General features: G+C 57.6%; 1 protein-coding gene across 1 annotated transcript in view; it reads left to right on the forward strand.

Annotated features, from left to right (window-relative positions):
• The window catches only part of ZFHX2 (zinc finger homeobox 2), a 29,454-nt gene extending 17,935 nt beyond the window's left edge, over positions 1-11,519 (forward strand). The window contains 9 exon segments of the mRNA XM_055309327.1: positions 173-690; positions 1,206-1,446; positions 2,762-2,836; positions 3,243-3,301; positions 4,919-5,119; positions 5,518-5,644; positions 5,813-6,832; positions 6,835-9,279; positions 9,539-11,519. Of these exon segments, the coding sequence (XP_055165302.1) occupies positions 173-690; positions 1,206-1,446; positions 2,762-2,836; positions 3,243-3,301; positions 4,919-5,119; positions 5,518-5,644; positions 5,813-6,832; positions 6,835-9,279; positions 9,539-10,518 (5,666 nt within the window). The 3' untranslated portion in view covers positions 10,519-11,519.
• Positions 11,520-11,911: the final 392 nt, after the last annotated feature.

Below are 11,911 nucleotides of genomic sequence, written 5' to 3' on the forward strand. Positions count from 1 at the left end.
TAAGCGGCCTGGGCTCTGTACCTGTTTCCCCTCCTCCCTGCCCCCTGGCCAAACTGGAGTCCCTGCTGCTTCCCAAGGGCCAGCTTGGTAACCCCAGCTCCCTCAGTACTATCCTCATTTGCCCCCCTGCCCCTTCCCTCCCTTGGGCCACTAATCTGTCTCTGTCCCCCAGCCCCTGGCAGCCTCTCCCCGGACACCCACCTGCCTCAGAGTCAGCTCCTGGGCTCCTTGTCCGACAGCCTACCCACCTCACCGCCTCCAGATGACAGCCCATCCCCGAAGGTGTTCCGCTGCCTAGTGTGCCAGGCCTTCAGCACAGACAACCTGGAGCTGCTGCTCTACCACTGCAGCATGGGCCGAAGCCTCCCGGAGGCCGAATGGAAGGAGGTAGCTGGTGACACCCATCGTTGCAAGCTCTGCTGCTATGGCACCCAGCTCAAGGCCAACTTTCAGCTTCACCTCAAGACCGACAAACATGCTCAAAAGTACCAGCTGGCAGCCCACCTGAGGGAGGGGGGTGGGGCCATGGGCTCTCCCTCCCCGGTGCCCCTGGGAGATGGGGCTCCTTACGGCTCTGTCCCCCCACTGCACCTGCGCTGCAACATCTGTGACTTTGAGTCCAACAGCAAGGAGAAGATGCAGCTGCATGCCCGGGGTGCAGCCCACGAAGAAAATAGCCAGATCTATAAGGTGAGAGTGGGGCAGGGAGAGCCTAGCACTTGAGGGGGCACAGCACAGGGTCCCTGGGCAAAGAGAAGAGAAGGGCATGGGCATGGACTGAGACAGCAAGTGGGAGAGCGATGGGGAGACCCAGGGTGGCAGGACTGGATAAAATGGCACATATGTACCAGGATAATCAACTTTTTGGAGACAGACAAGAGTGGATCCAGGACTTTATTCAGCTTTTCTGGTGTTTGGGACTGAATGGGGTCAGGGGGAGTGTGGCGTCTGCTCAGGCCACCTTGTCACATGTTGAAGAGGATGGAACCAGATTCCATTCACCTACTAGGGACAAATCCAGAATTGGTAGGAGGAAGAGAAGGAAATGGGAGAGAAAAAGTAATACTCAGGTGGCCAGAGGAGGGAAAAGAGCTGGGTAGGGAGGGGTACTGCTGGTCAGGCTCCCTTGGGGGGGCAGAAGGGGCCCCTGAGATCTAGAGGGGTCTGTCCCTTCTGGCCTGAGCAGCCTCTTCCCACACTTCCAGTTTCTGCTGGAGATGGAGGGGGCTGCGGCCGGGGCCCAGCTGGGGCTGTTCCGCTGCCTGCTGTGTGCGTGGGAGACGCCCTCCCGCCTGGCTGTGCTGCAGCACCTGCGTGCACCGGCCCACCGCGATGCCCAGGCCCAGCGGCGTCTGCAGCTGCTGCAGAGTGGCCCCGCAGCCGAGGAAGGGCTTTCGGCTCTGCAGAGCATCCTGAGCTTCAGCCATGGGCAGCTCCGGACTCCCGGTGAGGAAGAGGGGATGGGGCGAGGGGCGGGCAGCAGGTGCGGGAGCTGGGGCTGGTGAGAAGGTGATACCGGTGAGGAGAAACAGGTCTGTGAGCAGTCGAGTGCAAGTGGAAAGGAGCCAGCTGTGAAGGGTGATAAAACCGGACTTGGGGAACAGCAGGGCTGCCCAGTGAAAGGGGAAGCAAGAGGCTTTTGGAGGGAGGAGGCAGAGAAGGGCAGGAGCTTTGCTGGGGGGAGAGCAGAGGACAGGAAGGGAGGTGAGGAGGAATCACCCAGTGATTCTGAATGGTGACCACCGTCCCAGCAACACTAGGTGTTAGGGATGGCAGGAGCGGGTCAGGAAAGAGAGAAGAAATAGAAAAACAGAAGAATGGAATCCACTTCTTGCTGGGCCAAGGCGTGTGGGAAGGAGATGGAAGCTGTGGGCCTGGCCCAAAGACAGTAAAGAGAGGAAGCCTTTGACGAGCTCCCCAGCCTCTTCCTGTCTCCTAGGAGGTCTTCAGCCCAAAGGCTGGGCTTAGGGTCCCCCTTAGGCAGCTGAGGTTTTACCATTGTACCAGCAGAGACCGGGAACAGCCAGCCAGGCGCCACTGATCCAGAGGGTGCAGGAGAAGAGCCTGGAAGGGGCTGTCAGAGGTGGGCACGGGCATCCGGGCTTAGTAGGAGCCGGCAGTGGGCAAGGATGAGGGCGCGGGCAGCAGGAACCAGGAACAGGCAGCATTGACTGGTGCTAATTGAATTGCCAATATGCTGGCTGGAGTTAAGTGCCTGAGGGGCCCAGATCAATAGCTAATGATCCTGGCGCAGGGCTGAATGGAGTTAAGGAACTTTAACACTTTAATTAGGCTGCCACCGAAAATAAATTCCTACACATCTGTCAATTCTTACTTGAGTGGTAATCTCCTCTTCCAGCTAGACCTGCCACCTCCTGCCCACCACACCTGCTTCCCTTCCACCTCACCTTTCTTCTTCAGTGCCCCTCCCTTTATGTTTCTGGGCTCCCTGCTTCCAGGACCAGTCAAGAGGGGGAGCTGAGTCGGCCCCATCTCTGCTCCCTACAGCCACACTTGTTTCCTCATCTTGAAATGATGGGGGGCTGGGCTCACAAAGATGACCTCTTTGGCCTGCCCACTTCAAGCCCTATCATTTCTCCATCAGCGTCTATTTCTTTTTGGCAGCTTTTTGTCCTCTCCAGCTTGTTGGCTCATCCATCCATCTTCTCCTCCTGGCTTCTTGTCCTGCTTCCTCTGCCCTCTGTCCTCCCTTTCCTGATGCTTCACTCTTTTAAGCTGACTCTCCCTCCATCCTAAACAGGGAAGGTTCCTGTCACCCACTTAGCTGAACTGCCTACCCCTGAAAAAGATGCTCAGAACAAAACAGAACAATTGGGTGAGTTGCTCTTCTAGTCCATTTTCTCTCCATCCTTGCTCCCTGTCCCTGCCCCATCCTCATACATTCTGAGATGCACATGGGATGCAGCAATAATCCAGACAGCCAGCAAGGCCTCCTGGGCACAGGGAGCCAAACTGCAGCAAGAAAGGGCTCACCAGAGGGATAGGAGGGGAAGCCACGGAAAGCTCAAATCTGGCCATCCTGCTAACCTGGGGTCAGCTCTGCTGGGCCTCCTCTCCCTGTACTGAGTACAGCTTTGTCCTTTCCTGCCTTTTCCCCTTTCCCCAGAGCCCAACCCCGACCCTGGAAGCTCTCTGCTACACATCAGGTCATCTTAAGGGCTAGGGGTCTGCAAAGTACAAGGAAGGGCTGTCAGAGTCTCTTTAATCTTCTCTCCTTTCAGCTTCTGAAGAGGCAGAGAACAAGCCTGGCCTGCCAGGAGACAGTGCCAGCCAGACCACGGTCAGAACTGGGATAACTGGGGAAAGCTGGGGTGGTGGTGGGGTCTGGTGTTGCTGAGATGTGTTCACATTCTAAAGCCTAAAGTTCTAATCGGTAGAGCTTTGCACACAGATTTCGGACTAAAGGTAGACCTAATTTTGTCAGGCTTGTGACTTATCTCAGAACACCACATTGAGAAAGGCCACCTACGGCCAGTTATGTGTTCAGCACCACACAGCATGTGAAGCCGGCTCCAGGGCTGGAGCACAGAGGGAGAAGACAGGGGAGGGCCAGGGCAAGACGGAAGATATATGGAGGTAGGAAAGGCTGAAAGCAGGTGGAGGAGGAAAGACACAGATGAAGAAATGAAGAGACAAAGCCCACACCACAAGACTAGCTGCTAGCCCAGCTCTCTGTTCCTGTCAGGAGCAGAAAGACAACTAGGCATGGATGGCCATCTCCTACAGAAGGAGATCTCTCATCTCCTGCAGGGAAGCATCAGGCTCCTCCTTCCTGAGGGTAGAGGCCCCAGCCCGGATGACTGTCCCAGATAGCAAACCCTGTAGCTCTCTGAGTCTCCCGGCCTCAGGCCTCTTTCTGGTCCAGGCACCTCCTGGATGGTTTAGCTCTGTGGCCTGAAAATGCTGATTCTGAGTAAACTCCCAGCCTGGGTCTGGAGGCACCCTGCTGCCCATCACAGCTCTCCAAATGGGACCTTGGTGTGTAGTATTACTGCATTTCCACAGACAGTAGTGCTGGCCAGGCCCTCCTCACTCCTGCTCCCTCCTGCAGATCAAGTCCAGATGTCTGCTCCTGGGGTAAGAGCATTAAAGTAAGCATCTGGATGCCTTTCCTTTCTGGCCATTCTCTCCCCCATACACGGGGCCTGGACCAGTGGCACCCAGATGCAGGAGAGGAAGGGAGCCAGGGAGCCCAGCTGCAGGCTGGAAGTCCTGTAGTCAGGTGACTCGGGTGGAGACAGGGCCTTCCCTTGGCCCCACGTCTCTGGAGGTATGGGCAGGACTGCTTGGGCAGAGCCAGGCCAGAATTTTCCTGAGCTGCTGGGGGAGCTGTGGTGTTTGTTTACATTAAGAAGGGGACAAGGAAAAGAAAGTGGAAGCTGCTAATAAACCTCTGGGAGAATGAGCTGGCTTCTGAGCAGACAGGTAGGGAGGGCCCCTCTTTAGGAGACCCTCAGGTTAGGGACATCAGAGGCAGAATGGGCAGGGATGGAGCCTCTGGATCCAGATGTGCAGAGGGCTGGGGGAGCCATTTCACAGAGTGGGGGTGGGTAAGAAAACTCAATGGGGGAGGTAGGTACGGGGCCATACTGTTAGCTGGAGAAGTGAGCAAAGCAGAGACAGGAAAGCCAGAGGCCAGAATGGAGGGAGAGGGCTGACACAGAAGGAAGGAAGGCACAGGGAAGTATAGCCCTGGTCTTTGCCCCAAACTAAGGGAAATGAGGAAGGAGCCAGCTTCTTGCCTCTGGCTAGATCCGTGCTGATGCCTTGATGCCTTCATTTGAGGCTCACTCCCTCTAAATTGGGAGTGGGGGGTGGTGATATGTTCAAGAACAGAGCTGGGTGATGGTGGGTCCCCCCCTCCCTGACACCTCCTCCACCACTCATGTACCCCCAGGTGTTCTGCTGTCCATACTGCAGTTTCCTGAGCCCAGAGCCCGATCAGGTGAGGGCTCATGCATTTTCCCAGCATGCAGTGCAGCCCAAGTACAGGTGTCCGCTGTGCCAGGAGCAGCTGGTGGGCCGGCCTGCCCTGCACTTCCACCTTAGCCACCTTCACAACGTGGTACCTGAGTGTGTGGAGAAGCTGCTGCTTGTGGTGAGTAATGGTTGGCTGAGGACCCAGCCAGGAGGCACGTTTGGGCCAGGTAGGAGGGGAAGAAGAGGGAAGGTGTCCAGGTGTGTATGTATTTGGGGGGGCGGGGAAACAGGGAGGGTAGTGGTGAGGAAACCACACTTCCCAGGTTTGAAGGGGTTTTAGAGTTGGGGGGAGCCTTAGCAGATCTTGCCTGGCTGCCTCTGCTTGCCAGAGAGGGAGCTGAGCATCTCCTGCATTTATACAAGGTCCTAACAAGAGCTGTTCAGCAGCAGCCGGGGCCCTCTCATCTCGAGAAAAGCAGAATTGGGTGGGGGGGTGTCCAGGAGGAGGTTGGAGCCTTGGACATGGGCTGGGCACGGGCAGTGCAGGGATGTCACAGGACTTTTCTTCCCTTACAGGCCACAACGGTAGAGATGACCTTTACGACCAAAGTGCTGTCTGGGCCCACTCTGTGCCCACTGGGGGATGCCCCAGAGCCCCCTGCTCCTGAGCCAGAGCCTGTGTCCAGCAGAGAACAGGGAACAGGTAGTAAGAGGGACAGCAAACCTGCCAAGTGACAGGAAAGGGCATTTGGGCTCCACAGAGTGGGAGGGTCTGAAGACACCTGAGGCAAGGATTGAGTGCCCTAGATATTGAGTGGGTGGGGTCTGACTTCAAAGTTCCCTACTCAGGGCACCCTTGTCTCTCCTTCAGAAGGCCCTCACCTGACCCCAGAAGCCAGTCCTGATCCTCTTCCTGAGCCTCCCCCACTGTCAGCCGAGACCACAGATAAGCTCCTGGGAAGCCCTGATCAATCCCCGTCTCCAGCCTCATCTCCAGCCCCTCGGCCTGAGGCCTCAGCAGAAGAAATGGCCCCTCCACCTGCCGTGGCTGAGGAGGAAGAGGGGGGTGTTGGGGAGCCCCGGCCTGTGGAGCCAGCCCCAGCTGATTCTCGCCACCCTCTGACCTATCGGAAGACCACCAACTTTGCCCTGGACAAGTTTCTTGATCCTGCCCGGCCCTATAAATGCACCGTGTGTAAGGAGTCCTTCACGCAGAAGAATATCCTCCTGGTCCATTACAACTCTGTCTCCCACCTGCACAAGATGAAGAAGGCTGCCATTGACCCGTCCGGCCCTGCCCGAGGAGAGGCAGGTGCAGCACCTCCTGCTGCCGCTGCCACAGACAAGCCCTTTAAGTGCACGGTCTGCCGAGTGTCCTACAACCAGAGTTCCACCCTGGAGATCCACATGCGCTCAGTTCTGCACCAGACTCGCTCTCGGGGGAACAAGACTGACACCAAGGCCGAGGGGCCAGAGCGTGGCCAAGAAGAGCCCAAAGAAGGCGAGACTGAGGGGGAGGTGGGCACTGAGAAGAAGGGCCCTGACCCTGGTGGCTTTATATCTGGGTTGCCCTTCCTGTCACCACCTCCACCCCCCTTGGACCTGCACCGATTCCCAGCCCCTCTCTTCACCCCACCAGTCTTGCCCCCCTTCCCTCTGGTGCCCGAATCACTGCTTAAGCTCCAGCAGCAACAGCTGCTCCTGCCCTTCTACCTCCATGACCTCAAGGTGGGGCCCAAGCTGGCACTGGCTGGGCCTGCACCCCTGCTGTCCCTGCCAGCTGCCACGCCTCCTCCCCCTCCCCCACCCCCCAAGACTGAGCTGGCTGAGCAGGAATGGGAGCGGCCCCCCATGGCAGAGGAGGGTAATGAGACAGGGCCCACCTCCCCCCCAACTCAATGCCCAACGAAGCAGCCCGCACTGCCGCCAAAGCCCTTCTAGAAAACTTTGGCTTTGAACTGGTGATCCAGTACAACGAAGGAAAGCAGGCTGTACCCCCTCCTCCGACCCCACCCCCACCAGAGGCCCTGGGGGGTGGGGACAAGCTGGCCTGTGGGGCCTGTGGGAAACTCTTCTCCAATATGCTTATCCTTAAGACACATGAAGAGCACGTCCACCGCCGATTTCTGCCCTTTGAGGCCCTGAGCCGTTATGCTGCTCAGTTTCGAAAGAGCTATGATAGTCTATACCCACCCCCTGCAGAACCCCCCAAACCTCCTGATGGGTCCCTGGATTCACCAGCTCCCCAGCTGGGCCCTCCCTTCCTGGTCCCAGAGCCTGAGACCGGGAGTACCCGTCCCTCTGAGGAGCGAAGCCGGGCAGGACGCTGGCCCCCAGAGGAGGAAGAAAGTTCCAGAGGGAATCTGCCTCCCCTAGTGCCTGCAGGCCGCAGGTTCTCCAGAACCAAGTTCACAGAGTTCCAGACCCAAGCCCTGCAGTCTTTCTTTGAGACCAGTGCCTACCCCAAGGATGGAGAGGTGGAGCGGCTCGCAAGTCTCTTGGGCCTGGCCAGCCGTGTGGTGGTGGTATGGTTCCAGAATGCCCGCCAGAAAGCACGTAAAAATGCCATTGAGGGTGGGCCTGTGCCAACCGGAAGTGGCAACGGGGGAGCCTCTGGCTGCAGGCGCTGCCATGCCACATTCTCCTGTGTTTTCGAGTTGGTACGGCACCTCAAGAAATGCTATGATGACCGGCCCCCTGAAGAGGAGGAGGAAGAGGCAGAGCGAGGGGAAGAGGAGGAAGAGGTAGAGGAGGAGGATGCAGAGGAGGAACAGAGCCTGGAACCCCCGACAGGGCCTGAGGGTCCATCACCAGGACCCCCAGACAGGGAAGAGTTGAGCCAAGCAGAGGCAACAAAGCCAGGAGGCAAAGACCCTGAAGGGAGGGCCCCTCCCTCGCCTTCCCCAGTCCACACTTGTGACCAGTGTGCTATGTCTTTCCCTAACCAAGACCTCCTGGCCAGTCACCGGAGGCTACACTTCCTGCCATCTGTGCAACCCAGCACTGCCCCGCACCTCCTAGATCTGCCCTTGCTGGTGTTTGGAGAGCGAAGCCCCCTGGTGGCAGGCACTCTGCCAGTGCCGCCACTCAAACGGAAGCACGAGGAGGGCAGCCTGTCCCCCACAGGCAGTGAAGCAGGGGGTGGAGGGGAGGGTGAGCCCCCCAAGGACAAGCGCTTGCGCACCACCATCTTGCCAGAGCAGCTGGAGATCCTGTACCGTTGGTACATGCAAGACTCCAACCCAACACGCAAGATGCTCGACTGCATCTCTGAGGAGGTGGGCCTCAAAAAGCGAGTGGTGCAGGTCTGGTTCCAGAACACCAGGGCCCGGGAAAGGAAAGGCCAATTTCGAAGCACCCCTGGGGCAGTGGTGCCCAATCCAGCAGTCAAGCCCCCAATCACGTCTGCCCCTGCAGCCTTCCCCAAGTTCAACCTCTTGTTGGGCAAGGTAGATGATGGGACTGGGAGGGAGGCCCCAAAGCGAGAAGCACCTGCTTTTCCCTACCCCCCTGTCACCCCTGCTGGTCCCCTTTCTTTTCTACCACCTGGGAAAGAGGCCACTGCCCCAACACCAGAGCCACCTCTACCTCTCCCACCTCCCCCTCCACCCAGTGAGGAAGAGGGTGCAGAAGAACCATCTAAAGCATCTCCAGAGAGCGAGGCTTGTAGTCCATCTGCAGGAGATCTCAGCGATTCATCTGCTTCCAGTCTGGCCGAACCAGAGTCCCCTGGGGCTGGAGGAAGCAGTGGAGGAATGGGAAGTGGGGCCGGGGTTCCAGACGGAATGGGGCAGCGGCGCTATCGGACCCAGATGAGCAGCCTGCAGTTGAAGATCATGAAAGCCTGCTATGAAGCCTACCGTACCCCGACGATGCAGGAATGTGAGGTGCTGGGGGAGGAGATTGGGCTGCCCAAGAGAGTCATCCAAGTCTGGTTCCAGAATGCTCGTGCCAAGGAAAAGAAGGCCAAACTGCAGGGGGCAGCAGTCGGTGGGGCTGGGGGCGGCAGTGAGGGCCCCTTGGGAGCCCAGCGCACCGACTGTCCCTACTGTGATGTCAAGTATGATTTCTATGTCTCCTGCCGAGGCCACCTCTTTTCACGCCAGCACCTGGCCAAACTCAAAGAGGCAGTCCGAGCCCAGCTGAAGAGTGAAAGCAAGTGCTATGACTTGGCCCCAGCACCTGAGGCACCCCCGGCTCCCAAGGCCCCACCTGCCACCACACCTGCCTCTATGCCCCTTGGGGCTGCCCCAGCCCTGCCTCGCCTGGCCCCGGTCCTCTTGTCTGGCCCAGCTCTGGCCCAGGCCCCGCTGGGCAGCTTAGCTCCTTTCAGTTCAGGTGAGTGGGAAGTTGGGAGGGGTTGGGCTTCAGAGAGTATCTCTAATGATGTGCCCCTCTTTTTCCTCCTTGACTCTTCCCACCTCCAGCCTCCTATGGCCTTCCTTAGTTCCAGTCTCTTTGAGGAGAGAAGGGAGGGAAGGGTGCATGGCATCTAGGTGGTGGGAGTGGGTGAGGGTGTGGCTGGATGTGGCCTACAGCAGGAATGATGACAGGCCAGGAGGTAGCTAATCCTTCATCACTCCTTCCATCTTCCTAGGCCCTGCAGCCTCCTCTGGCCTCCTCGGCCTCACCACATCAGTTCTGCCTGCTTCTACAGTGGTCCAGACTGCTGGCCCAGGCTGCCCCTTACCTCAGAGACCTGTGCCCGAGCAAACTAACACCTCCACAGCAGGCACCACTGATCCTGCCCCAGGTCCCCCTACTGAGCCCTCTGGGGACAAGGTCTCCGGTGAGCGCAAGCCAGTCGCAGCCCCCACCAACTCCTCCACTGATGCCCTCAAGAACCTCAAAGCACTGAAGGCTACCGTCCCAGCCCTCTTGGGGGGCCAATTCCTGCCCTTCCCATTGCCCCCTGCAGGGGGAGCCACACCACCAGCTGTCTTTGGCCCCCAGTTGCAGGGGGCCTACTTCCAGCAGCTCTATGGCATGAAGAAGGGGCTATTTCCCATGAACCCTGTGATACCTCAGACCCTCATCGGACTGCTCCCCAACGCCCTCCTCCAGCCACCCCCCCAACCCCATGAGCCCACAGCCACAGCGCCTCCAAAGCCTCCTGAACTGGCTGCTCCAGGGGAGGGGGAGCCCAGGGAGGCTGACGAGCTGCTCTCAGGCAGTACTGGCATCTCCACCGTGGATGTGACCCACCGCTATTTGTGCCGCCAGTGCAAGATGGCATTTGATGGGGAGGCCCCAGCCACTGCTCACCAGAGATCCTTTTGCTTCTTTGGGCGGGGCTCTGGAGGTTCTGTGCCCCCTCCACTGCGGGTGCCCATCTGCACCTACCATTGCCTGGCATGTGAGGTGCTGCTGAGTGGGCATGAAGCCCTGGCCTCTCACCTGCGCTCCTCGGCTCACAGGCGCAAGGCGGCCCCACCCCCAGGGGGCCCACCCATCACCGTCACCAATGCCACCACTGCTGCCACGGCTGCTGTGGCTTTTGCCAAAGAGGAAGCAAGATTACCTCACACGGACTCCAACCCAAAAACTACTACTACCTCTACACTTCTAGCTTTATAAACAGATAAACCAAGATGGGGGAGAGAGGAGGGCCTCAGGGCTCCCTCCCTTACCCCAAGGGGTGTTTGGTGGGAGCTCAGATCCCTCACCCCAACCCTCGGCTCCGCCCACCTCACAGGAATCTTTCAACTCCCACCTTCAGTGGGCTTCACATACCCCACCTCCAGCAGAGTCCTGCCTCCTCCCCGCACCCTCCTTACCCCGCCACCCCAGCCCCTAGACACACACTGATTCTCTGTGGCTCCTTGCCCTACGTCTTTACAGACACACATCCATCTTGTCACGTTGATGGTCCACTCATCTCTGCCCTGCCCACCACACATGAGATCTATCCTCGAGTCCATCTTCCTACAACCTTATCCCCACTGGATTCCCAGTCACCCCCCGACATGGTCAACCCCTGCAAACACATAAGTATATGTTATCCCATGCTGTTCCACTGACTGAGGAAACACACACACACAAAAGAAAAAAGAAAAAGAAAGAAAAGAAAGGAAAAAGAAAACCCAAGACAAAGAAGGGGGAAGGAAAACAAACTTTGCTATTCCTCCTTCTCTCCCTACCCCCTTGTCTAGAGCACCACACAGCTCCCAAACTTTCCAAATACCCAGTTGGCTTCCAAGGTTGGAGCCTGGGATGGGCAGGGAGCCCACAAAACTAACCAAACTGGAGGTTGGCAGGCGGGAGAAGTGCTCACAGCCCACTCTCCCCACACTCCTCCCTCCTAACCCTCTCCTCGCCTGATGAGCCCCTGCGGCCTGGACTCTAGGGGAAGCCGCCGCCAGGAACCCCTCTGCCAACCCCCACCCTGCACCCTGGGAACTGCAGTAACTTATTCTCAAAGGCTTTAAACACAGAGATCCTCTCAGCAGCCGTGGGCCTGCCCCTTGTCCCAGCCCTGCCATGTGGAGGGTCCAGCCTCTGGGACCGGCGCTGCCCACCAGCGGCAAATCCAAAGTTCTTAAAAAAAAAAACTGAAACACACACACACAACCAAAAAAAAAAAAAAAAAAAAAAAGAAAGAAAAGAAAAGAAAAGAGAAAAAAAACGAGCGAGAGAAAGAGAGAGAGAGAGAGAGAAAGTACGCGCGCACATGTGCATGGGAGAGAGATGGAGACAGAGGAATGAACTAAAGTAAAACATAAACTTGGAAAATATAGAAAAAAAAAACTGCAAACTCTCCCATCAAACAAGTGTTTTTGTTTTTGCTTTCCTGTTTGTGTCCCCCCACCACCACCCCTGCATTAAGGGTTTGTTTAAATCACTAGTCTTTGGAAGACCAAATGGCTTTAAGTCCTTGCAAGGGTACAGTGATGCTCAACACAGAAAGCTATGAAGTCTGGTCCTGGCCATGCCCAGTGTCAGAGGCTAGTAATGGGGAGAAGAGCCTGGG

Source organism: Nyctereutes procyonoides, unplaced genomic scaffold, assembly GCF_905146905.1.
Source record: "Nyctereutes procyonoides isolate TBG_1078 unplaced genomic scaffold, NYPRO_anot_genome, whole genome shotgun sequence".
Taxonomy (NCBI): domain Eukaryota; kingdom Metazoa; phylum Chordata; class Mammalia; order Carnivora; family Canidae; genus Nyctereutes; species Nyctereutes procyonoides.